Source organism: Pelophylax lessonae (assembly GCF_965119305.1).
Source record: "Pelophylax lessonae genome assembly, chromosome: 2".
In the NCBI taxonomy this organism is placed as follows: domain Eukaryota; kingdom Metazoa; phylum Chordata; class Amphibia; order Anura; family Ranidae; genus Pelophylax; species Pelophylax lessonae.
Genome location: NC_138769.1, coordinates 691,553,386 through 691,565,886, shown reverse-complemented (window position 1 = coordinate 691,565,886; position 12,501 = coordinate 691,553,386). Strand labels below are relative to the sequence as shown.

The following is a 12,501-nucleotide window of genomic DNA, read 5'->3' as shown; positions in this document are numbered from 1 at the left end:
ATGTATACACACATACATATGTATACACACACACATACATATGTATACACACACACATACATACACACACATCTCCAAAAACGGCAATTTTACAGAAACATTTACCATGAGAAAACCCAATATCGTTTTCATAGCAATAGCAAAAAAAAAAAAAAAAAGAAAGCATGGATTTTGTTCCCCTGTTAGCAGCCACATGAAATTCTAATTTCTGGAACTGCATTAAAGGAACAAAGCGTGATTCCTGCAAACAGCTGAGCTGATCTGAACCAGGAAAATCAAAATCCCATTTCTATGCAATGCAGAATTTATACATTTTGCAGCATCAGCCACAGATGGCTTATCGTTGCTCCTGACTGCTGAAGTATACAGTATCAGTAATACCTATAAAGTGCTATGTTCTCCCCAGATTTTTTTTTATTTGTAGAAAAAAAAAAAATGTGATTTTTGACTTACCGTAAAATCCATTTCTGTGATGTTGATTGACAGACACAGCTCTTCCTCTTCATGACCGTTGGGTTATACTGCTCCCTACAGGAGTAGGACACTAGGCAGAGAAAAGCTTGGGCACGCCTATGGGGCAGTCCCTGGGGTTATACTCCCACTTCCTGCTATAGGCATTCAGTTTTGTAACAAGCAGTGTCAGAAGAAAAAAACCCAACTCCAAAGAGGGGCGGGTGCTGTGTCTGTCAATGAACATCAGAGAAATGGATTTTATGGTAAGTCAAGCTGGACATTTTCTCTTTCGTTCATTGACGGACACAGCTCTTCATCTTCATGACTGTAGGGACGTCCCAAATCAGTGTCAAACATGAGGGGTGGGGAAAGCAGAACAAACTTCCCCAAGGCTAAACATAGCCAACCAGGTAACATGGAGCTCAACTGAAAAAAACACCCTCAACGAGGAAAAATCCTCTAAACAGCAGCCTGCAAAACTTTGCGGCCAAAAGAAGCATCTGCAGATGCCAAGACATCCACTTTATAAAAAACGTTGTGAATGTGTGTACAGGCGACCAGGTGGCCACCTTGCAAACCTGTGTCACTGACACCTGATGACGGAAGGCCCAGAAGGCACTAAGCGCCTAAGTAGAGTGGGCCTTGACAAGGAGGAACCTGACCCTTAATAGAACAAGCCTGAACCACAGTCTTGTCTGATCTGGAAATGGTTGCAGCAGAAGCAGCCAGCCCCTTGCGAGGTCCATCCGTGAGGACAAGTAGTGAGTCTGATTTCCTAAAAGACTCTGTAACTGCCAGGTACACCCTGATAACCCGAACCACATCCAGGGAAAGCAAGGCAACTTCCTTAGGATGCTTACGCTTAGAACACAGGGAGGGCAACACAATGTCCTCATTCAGAATAAATTCAGGGACGACCTTTGAAAGGAACAAAGGACATGGTTGAAGAACCACCAGATAAGGTGAACGATAAGAAGTGATAGCCACCAAAAAGGCCACCTTCTGGGACAGCGTAAGCAGGGGAATCTGACGAATAGTCTAAAAGGGAGGTTTCTGAAGGACCGAGAGCACCAAATTTAGGTCCCACGGCGGCAATGGCGACCGCACTGGGGGAGCCAATTGTTTCACTCCCTGGAGGAAGGTACGCACCAAGGAGTGTGTGACCAATGGACATGGAAAGAAAAGCTGACACGTACAGGCTGACACTACCATACTGACACTACTGTCCCGCTCGCTGACACTACCATACTGACTGACACTTCTGTCCCGCTCGCTGACACTACCATACTGACTGACACTACTGTCCCGCTCGCTGACACTACAATACTGACTGACACTACTGTACCACTCGCTGACACTACCATACTGACTGACACTACTGTCCCGCTCGCTGACACTACAATACTGACTGACACTACTGTACCACTCGCTGACACTACAATACTGACTGACACTACTGTACCACTCGCTGACACTACCATACTGACTGACACTACTGTCCCGCTCGCTGACACTACCATACTGACTGACACTACTGTCCCGCTCGCTGACACTACAATACTGACTGACACTACTGTCCCGCTCGCTGACACTACCATACTGACTGACACTACTGTCCCGCTCGCTGACACTACCATACTGACTGACACTACTGTACCGCTCGCTGGCTGACACTACCATACTGACTGACACTAACATACTGACACTACTGTACCGCTCGCTGACACTACCATACTGACTGACACTACTGTCCCGCTCGCTGACACTACCATACTGACTGACACTACTGTCCCGCTCGCTGACACTACCATACTGACTGACACTACTGTACCACTCGCTGACACTACAATACTGACTGACACTACTGTCCCGCTCGCTGACACTACCATACTGACTGACACTACTGTCCCGCTCGCTGACACTACCATACTGACTGACACTACTGTACCACTCGCTGACACTACCGTCCCGCTCGCTGACACTACCATACTGACTGACACTACTGTCCCGCTCGCTGACACTACAATACTGACTGACACTACTGTACCACTCGCTGACACTACAATACTGACTGACACTACTGTACCACTCGCTGACACTACAATACTGACTGACACTACTGTCCCGCTCGCTGACACTACAATACTGACTGACACTACTGTACCACTCGCTGACACTACAATACTGACTGACACTACTGTCCCGCTCGCTGACACTACCATACTGACTGACACTACCATACTGACTGACACTACCATACTGACTGACACTACTGTCCCGCTCGCTGACACTACCATACTGACTGACACTACTGTCCCGCTCGCTGACACTACCATACTGACTGACACTACTGTACCACTCGCTGACACTACAATACTGACTGACACTACTGTCCCGCTCGCTGACACTACCATACTGACTGACACTACTGTCCCGCTCGCTGACACTACCATACTGACTGACACTACTGTACCACTCGCTGACACTACCGTCCCGCTCGCTGACACTACCATACTGACTGACACTACTGTCCCGCTCGCTGACACTACAATACTGACTGACACTACTGTACCACTCGCTGACACTACAATACTGACTGACACTACTGTACCACTCGCTGACACTACAATACTGACTGACACTACTGTCCCGCTCGCTGACACTACCATACTGACTGACACTACCATACTGACTGACACTACTGTCCCGCTCGCTGACACTACAATACTGACTGACACTACTGTACCGCTCGCTGGCTGACACTACCATACTGACTGACACTAACATACTGACAACTACTGTACCGCTCGCTGACACTACCATACTGACTGACACTAACATACTGACACTACCATACTGATTAGAGCTGCACGATTAATCGTAAAAAAAAAAAAAATCGCGATCTCGAATCGCCCCCCCTGACGATCTTAAAGCCGAGTTCCGGCCACTACATTGTTTTTTTCACTAAAAATACCCCCGGGACAGTCGGGGCTAGTACATTCCACAATGGATAGCCTCTGATCTGTCCCGGGTTGCACTTACCTTTTAGAAGAAATACTTACCTTGAAAATTTCTTCTCCAGCGCTGCCATCTCTGATGTGGGCAGCTGAAGCCAGCGCGTCCTCTTCTGCATCCTCATCCGTGTCCTCTTCTCCCAGAATGCGCCTGAAACCGGCCTTGCCGTCAGTTCCGGTGCGGGCGCGTCATTCCTCCACATTATCTGGGCATGGCCAGAAGCTGTTTAGCAGGGAATGAGGCGCTGCACTGGAAGTGACGAGCGGGGCCGGTGCAGGCGCATTGTTTCCAGGGAGCAATGACGTTCAGCTCCCAGGAGTCAATGCAAGCAGGAAGAGACGGCGCGGGGCGCAGAGGGAGGAAGTGGAAGAAAGGTGAGTATATTTTTCTTCAATAACAAGTAAACAAATAAAAAAATCGGATCTTTTTCTTTTTCAGGTGACCAAAAGCAAACGGATGGCCCAAAATCAATTATGTCGATTTTGTGGCCGGAACTCCGCTTTAACATGACATTTGCTCCATTCTTTACATAGCTGTAAGGGAGCAGAGAACAGCTGTCAAAGAAAAAAAAAAAAGAGCCCCCCGCAAATGCCAATCAACATCAGTCTCCCAGTATGGTATAAACACAATGAATACAATGCATCTCTTCCTTCTGCTGGAGGAGGGAAGTTTAACCTCTTAAAGACTAAACCTTTTTCTGACACTTGTTCCTTGCAAGTTAAAATCCGTTTTTTTTTGCTAGAAAAGTACTTAGAACCCCCAAACATTTTATATATATATATATATATATATATATATATATATATATATATATATTTTTTTTTTTAGCAGAGACCCTACAAAATAAAATGGCAATTGTTGTAATATTTTATGTCACAGTGTATTTGCGCAGCAGTCTTTCAAATGCAATGAATACACTTTAATGAATAAAAAAAATAAACTAAACAGTAAAGTTATCCCAATTTTTTTTTTATAATGTATAAGTTGTTACGCAGAGAATGGTGATCTTTATTCCAAGCAAACATATTGTGATTTTCATTTTATCCAGAATCGTGCAGCTCTACTCTGTACTATACACAGGATACTGACCCCCCCCCCCCCCCATTACCCAAAGACCACTCACTCCCCCCCCCATTACTTCTGTACTATACACAAGACACTGACCCCCCCCCCCCCATTACTTCTGTACTATACACAGGATACTGACCCCCCCCCATTACCCAAAGACCACTCACTCCCCCCATTACTTCTGTACTATACACAAGATACTGACCCCCCCCCCCATTACTTCTGTACTATACACAGACCACTATCCCCCCCATTACCTATGTACTATAGACAGGACACTGACCCCCCCCCCCCCATTACCTCTGTACTATACACAGGACACTGACCCCCCCCTCCCCTTTGCTTCTGTTCTGAACACTGCCCCCCCCCCCTTTTAATTCTGTACTATACACAGTACACTGACCCCCCCTTTTAATTATGTACTATACACAGCACACTGATTCCCCCCCTTTATTTCTGTACTGTACACAGGCCGCTGACCCCCCCTTTTTTTCTGTACTGTACACAGGGCACAACCCCACCCCCTTTTACTACTGTACTATACAGGACACGGATCCCCCCCCCCCTTTACTTCTGTACTATACAGGACACGGATTCCCCCCCCCCTTTACTTCTGTACTATACAGGACACGGATTCCCCCCCCCCTTTACTTCTGTACTATACAGGACACGGATTCCCCCCCCCCTTTACTTCTGTACTATACAGGACACGGATTCCATCCCCCCTTTACTTCTGTACTATACAGGACACGGATCCCCCCCCCTTTACTTCTGTACTATACAGGACACGGATCCCCCCCCCCCCCATTACTTCTGTACTATACACAAGACACTGACCCCCCCATTACTTCTGTACTATACACAAGACACTGACCCCCCCCCCCATTACTTCTGTACTATACACAAGACACTGACCCCCCCCCCCATTACTTCTGTACTATACACAAGACACTGACCCCCCCCATTACTTCTGTACTATACACAAGACACTGACCCCCCCATTACTTATGTACTATACACAGGACACTGACCCCCCCCCTAAATCACTTCTGTACTATATAGGACATTGATCCCCAGCAATTACTTCTGTTCTATCCACTGCCCCCCCCTTTACCCACACAGACCACTGACCCCCCCATTACTTCTGTACTATACACAAGCCACTGGGGGTCAGTGTCCTGTGTATAGTACAGAAGTAATGGGGGGGGGGGTCAGTGTCCTGTGTATAGTACAGAAGTAATGGGGGGGGGTCAGTGTCCTGTGTATAGTACAGAAGTAATGGGGGGGGTCAGTGTCCTGTGTATAGTACAGAAGTAATGGGGGGGTCAGTGTCCTGTGTATAGTACAGAAGTAATGGGGGGGGGGGTCAGTGTCCTGTGTATAGTACAGAAGTAATGGGGGGGGGGCAGTGTCCTGTGTATAGTACAGAAGTAATGGGGGGGGGGCAGTGTCCTGTGTAAAGTACAGAAGTAATGGGGGGGGGGGGGGGGGTCAGTGTCCTGTGTATAGTACAGAAGTAATGGGGGGGGGGGTCAGTGTCCTGTGTATAGTACAGAAGTAATGGGGGGGGGGGTCAGTGTCCTGTGTATAGTACAGAAGTAATGGGGGGGGGGGGGTCAGTGTCCTGTGTATAGTACAGAAGTAATGGGGGGGGTCAGTGTCCTGTGTATAGTACAGAAGTAATGGGGGGGGGGGGGGTCAGTGTCCTGTGTATAGTACAGAAGTAATGGGGGGGAGGGGGGGGTCAGTGTCCTGTGTATAGTACAGAAGTAATGGGGGGGAGGGGGGGGGTCAGTGTGCTGTGTATAGTACAGAAGTAATGGGGGGGGGGGTCAGTGTCCTGTGTATAGTACAGAAGTAATGGGGGGGGGGGGGTCAGTGTCCTGTATATAGTACAGAAGTAATGGGGGGGGGGGGGTCAGTGTCCTGTGTATAGTACAGAAGTAATGGGGGGGGGTCAGTGTCCTGTGTATAGTACAGAAGTAATGGGGGGGGGTCAGTGTCCTGTGTATAGTACAGAAGTAATGGGGGGGGGGGTCAGTGTCCTGTGTATAGTACAGAAGTAATGGGGGGGGGGTCAGTGTCCTGTATATAGTACAGAAGTAATGGGGGGGGGGGTCAGTGTCCTGTGTATAGTACAGAAGTAATGGGGGGGGGGGTCAGTGTCCTGTGTATAGTACAGAAGTAATAGGGGGGGGGTCAGTGTCCTGTGTATAGTACAGAAGTAATGGGGGGGGGGGGGGTCAGTGTCCTGTGTATAGTACAGAAGTAATAGGGGGGGGTCAGTGTCCTGTGTATAGTACAGAAGTAATGGGGGGGGGGGGTCAGTGTCCTGTGTATAGTACAGAAGTAATGGGAGGGGGGGTCAGTGTCCTGTGTATAGTACAGAAGTAATGGGGGGGGGGGGGGGGTCAGTGTCCTGTGTATAGTACAGAAGTAATGGGGGGGGGGGGGGTCAGTGTCCTGTGTATAGTACAGAAGTAATGGGGGGGGGGTCAGTGTCCTGTGTATAGTACAGAAGTAATGGGGGGGGGGTCAGTGTCCTGTGTATAGTACAGAAGTAATGGGGGGAGGGGGGAATCAGTGTCCTACATAGTACAGAAGTGATTTGGGGGGGGGGGGGGTGTCAGTGTCCTGTATGGTACAGAAGTAATGGGGGGGGGGGCAGTGTTCTGCGTATAGCACAGAAGTAATGGGGGGGTGAGTGGTCTGTAGGTAATGGAGGGGGGGTAGTATTCCTTATGGTGTGTAGAATAGAAGTGTGTGTGGACAGTGTAGTAGAACTCCCCTATATACCGGAATAGATCACAGCCACCATCCGGGTATTCCAATGTCTGCCTCCCTCCAGCACACACACATATAGTTGAACACGGGGCGGCCCCACAGATACAATGTATCCTATGACTCCATCCCCCGCCCCTCGGTGCCCAGGCACACGGCTCTCACCCTCGGTGTTGGTCTCGGCGTCGTAGCGCTGCCCGCAGCCCCGGTTGTAGCACAGCACAGACATGGTGACACACACAGCCACACGCTGGGCTGAGGAGGAACACCCGGCAGAGAAGCAGCAGCTTCGTTTCCTTCCGGAAGACACCGTCTACCACTCGGGAACTTTCCCGAACCTTCCGCGCATGCGTACGTCGCCGGGAGCCGCAACCTGGCGTGTTTTTTTTTTTTTTTTTTTCTTGGGCATGCGTGTTGCCGGCCACGACTTCAACAGGAGACGAGAATCTTACATTGCGCGTGCGTACTATAGGAGCGCCGGTGTCGTGTCGAGGAATGCCCTCCGTCGGATAATGCCCGGGTCGGACTGCGCATGCTCCGTAAGTGACGTCACCCTGTCAGAACAGCTGGTCGGCTGGGGTTGGCGCGTGCGCAGTCCGTCGGGGGCACAATCCGACGAGAGACAGAGCGGGGAAGAATCTAATGTCAGATTCTGACTCGCTCTGTACGATGATTACACATATGAACATTCTAACTCGCTATATGTAACTAATATATATATATATATATATATATATATATATATATATATATAGTTTTATATATATATATATATAGTATATATATATAGTGTATATAATATATATATATAGTATATATATATATATAGTATATATATATATATATATATATATATATATATAGTGTGTGTATATATATATATATATATATATATATATATATATATATATATATATATATATATATATATAGTATATTATATTATATATATATATATTTAGTATAGTATATTATATAGTATATTATAGTGTATATATAGTGTATATATATATATATATATACACTATACTATATATATACTATACATATACTATATATAGTATATTATATTATATATATTATAGTAGTATAGTATATTATAGTATATATATATATATAGTATAGTATATATATATTATATATATATACTATATATAGTATGTATATATATATATATATATATATATATATATACATATACTATATATATATATATATATATATATATATATATATATATATATATATAGTGTATATATATATACTATATATATATATATAGTTACTATATATAGCTATATATAACTCATTAAAGGGGCACTCTGAAATACTATGATCAGTACTCATATAGTATATTATAGTATATATATAGTATAGTATATTTATATATATATATATATATATATATATATATATATATATATATATATATATATATAGTGTATATATATATATATATATATATATATATATATATATATAGTATATATATATATATATATATAGATAGTTACTATATATATATATATATAGCTATATATAACTCATATGGCACACATTAAAGGGGCACTCTGAAATACTATGATCAGTACTCATATGGGACACATTAAAGGGGCACCCTGAAATACTACGATCAGTACTCATATGGGACACATTAAAGGGGCACTCTGAAATACTAAAGGGGCACGCTGACTGCAATAATAAAAGGGCACTCTGACCGTGGGTCATAAAGGAGCTATGTGACTGGGACACATAACGGGGCACTCTGATAGGGACACTGATGTAAAGGAGGACTCTAACGGGGACACTGGATGTAAAGGGGGACTCTGAGGACTCTGACGGGGACACTGGATGTAAAGGGGGACTCTGACGGGGACACTGATGTAAAGGGGAACTCTGACGGGGACACTGATGTAAAGGAGGACTCTAACGGGGACACTGGATGTAAAGGGGGACTCTGACGGGGACACTGATGTAAAGGGGAACTCTGACGGGGACACTGATGTAAAGGGGGACTCTGACTGGGACACTGATGTAAAGGTGGACTTTGATAGGGAAGCACTAGATGTAAAGGAGGACTCTGACAGGGACACACTGGATGTAAAGGAGGACTCTGACAGGGACACACTGGATGTAAAGGAGGACTCTGACAGAGACACACTGGATGTAAAGGAGGACTCTGACGGAGGCACCGACACAGGCCAAATTACGGCGGGGGGACATGAACTGCATGACGGCGGGGACACAGGGTGGAAGACGGCAGGGACAGGGGCTGAATGACGGCGGGGAAAGAGGCTGAATGACAGGGGGATACAGGCTGCATGATGAGGGACACACTGATGAGGCACAAATGAGGAGGCACTCATTGGCATGATTTAGACACAGATGGGCATGAGACACAGGTGGGCATAAATAGGGCAGAGATGGGCATGGATGAGGCAGAGATGGGCATGGATGAGGTAGGGGCGGTGCCCATCGGTGTGTACAGCGTGCGAAGAGAGAGCTAAACCAGACATGCAGCGTTCTGTTGACAAATGATCGCTCTGTCATTGGATGGAGCGATCACATGGTAAATGGCCCCTGTCGTTGGCCCTTTAACACAATCCGTGGGAAGCGCGATTCGGATGTCTCTGTACGCCCTCCCAGAATAGGCCGACCACGCTGTAGCCATCATTGGGCTATGCCCTGGTCGACAAGTAGTTAATCCCCATAGTCTTAGCTATCCGATATTACCCGTAAAGCGGGCTTTGCATTACTTATGTTCTGCAATATTTGGCCAAACTCGATCACAATGCCAGTCTCTGTGAAAATTAGGCATTGCCCCCAAAAAATGTGTGTGGCTACTGGAGGTCCTCTAGTATAAGTTTGCCAAGTATGGTGCCCTGAACCCCCGTGGTTTGGGCTCTACATTTATAGAAGCTTGGCCTGCTATGTTAATCTATGGCAGAGTCTTAGTCTGGGAATTTGAGGGGCTACAGCTCGGACCCCAAATGAGTCCGGGGGCCATATTTGGCCCAGAGGTAGGGGGGTCCTTCCTTTACCACCCCAAACATTTTGGGGTTTGTTAGCTCAAAATTTCCTGATCAACTTTTTCTAGGGCCCCTTGAGAGTATGTGGCCCCCGGGCCATACGGCACAGCAGGGAGTGCTGGATACCATTGGACTATTCTGCGGTGGTCAGCTAAAGTCTACCCCAATGCAGGTCCCTGTGAAAATAAAGCATTGGCCCCAAACAAATGTATGTGCCAAATTTGGTGCCCCTGAGCACCGTGGTTCGGCTACCACAGGGCCCTACATTTAAGCTAGCCTGGCCCATTATGTTAATCTATGGTGCAGCCGCGATCAGGAATTTGAGGGGCCACAGATCGGGCCCCAAATTAGTCCAGAGGCCCAGAGGTAGGGAAGGTCTTCCTTTAACACCTCTACATTTTTGAGGTCGCTAGCCTGAAGTTTTATGGTCAGCTTTTTAGGGGGCCCCTTGGGAGTGTGTGGCCCTCGGCCACTAATGCAGAGTGGGGATTGGTGAGTACTGCAGGAATCTCTGGACTCTTAGCTATTTAACAATATTTGCAGAGCCTGGCTCTGCAGTTCCTATGTCCTGCGGTGGTTGGGCAAATTCCACCCCCATGAAGGTCCTCATGAAAATTAAGCATTGGCCCCAAAAAAATTTTGTGGCCCCTGGGGGTCCTCTAGTAACCCTATACCAAGTTTGGTGCCCCTGGGCAACATCGTTCCGCTACCGTGGGGCCCTAGATTTAGGCTAGTTTGGCCTAGCCTATGGTAATATATGGCGCAGTAGGGAATTTTGGAGGGGCCACAACGTGGGCCCCAAACATGTTCAGGGAACCTGGACTCTTTCAGGGCCTGGGCTGTGGCCCCCTCAAATTCCCACCCCCATCAGAGTCATGGATTAACATAACGGGCCAATGTACCATTTTTCTAGGGCCCCTTGAGAGTGGGGCCCTAGAGGGGCCCCACTCTCAAAAGAGGGCCAGTGTATCCAGCACTCCCCGCTGCATGGTACGGGCCGAGGGCTGCAAACTCTCAAGTGGCCCTGGAAATAGTTGACCAGTACATTTTGGGCTAGCGACTCCAAAATGCTTGGTAAAGGGAGCCCTCCCCTACCTCCGTGCAAAATATGGCCCCCCAGACTAATTTGGGGCCCGAGCTATTTCCAGGGCCACTTGAGAGTTTGCGGCCCTCGGCCCGTACCATGCAGCGGGGAGTGCTGGATATTGCAGGAATCCCTGGACTCTTAGCTGGACTCTTAGCTATTCAGCAGTATCTGTATAGCGCTGCTCTGCAGTTCCTGTATTCCATAGTGGTTAGCCAAATCGACCCCTATGCAGGTCCCTGTAACAATTAAGGTCCTAAAAAAAGCATGTGGCCCCTGCCACGTTTGAGGCCCCTAGCCACCTAGGGGTCAGCTAGTATCCCTGTACCAAGTTTGGTGACCATATCCCCCCGTGATTTGGGTACCACAGGGCACTAAATTTATGGTACATTGGCCCGCTATGTTAATCCATGACTCTGATGGGGGTGGGAATTTGAGGGGGCCACAGCCCAGGCCCTGAAAGAGTCCAGGTTCCCTGAACATGTTTGGGGCCCACGTTGTGGCCCCTCCAAAATTCCCTACTGCGCCATATATTACCATAGGCTAGGCCAAACTAGCCTAAATCTAGGGCCCCACGGTAGCGGAACGATGTTGCCCAGGGGCACCAAACTTGGTATAGGGTTACTAGAGGACCCCCAGGGGCCACAAAATTTTTTTGGGGCCAATGCTTAATTTTCATGAGGACCTTCATGGGGGTGGAATTTGCCCAACCACCGCAGGACATAGGAACTGCAGAGCCAGGCTCTGCAAATATTGTTAAATAGCTAAGAGTCCAGAGATTCCTGCAGTACTCACCAATCCCCACTCCGCATTAGTGGCCGAGGGCCACACACTCCCAAGGGGCCCCCTAAAAAGCTGACCATAAAACTTCAGGCTAGCGACCTCAAAAATGTAGAGGTGTTAAAGGAAGACCTTCCCTACCTCTGGGCCTCTGGACTAATTTGGGGCCCGATCTGTGGCCCCTCAAATTCCTGATCGCGGCTGCACCATAGATTAACATAATGGGCCAGGCTAGCTTAAATGTAGGGCCCTGTGGTAGCCGAACCACGGTGCTCAGGGGCACCAAATTTG

General features: G+C 47.3%; 1 protein-coding gene across 1 annotated transcript in view; it reads right to left on the bottom strand.

The window, feature by feature from the left end:
* CHORDC1 (cysteine and histidine rich domain containing 1) overlaps positions 1-7,585 on the bottom strand; it is a 75,489-nt gene extending 67,904 nt beyond the window's left edge. The window contains exon 1 of the mRNA XM_082247318.1: positions 7,483-7,585. Coding sequence (XP_082103444.1) covers positions 7,483-7,546 — 64 coding nt within the window. The 5' untranslated portion in view covers positions 7,547-7,585. The remainder of the gene's footprint in view (positions 1-7,482) is intronic.
* Positions 7,586-12,501: the final 4,916 nt, after the last annotated feature.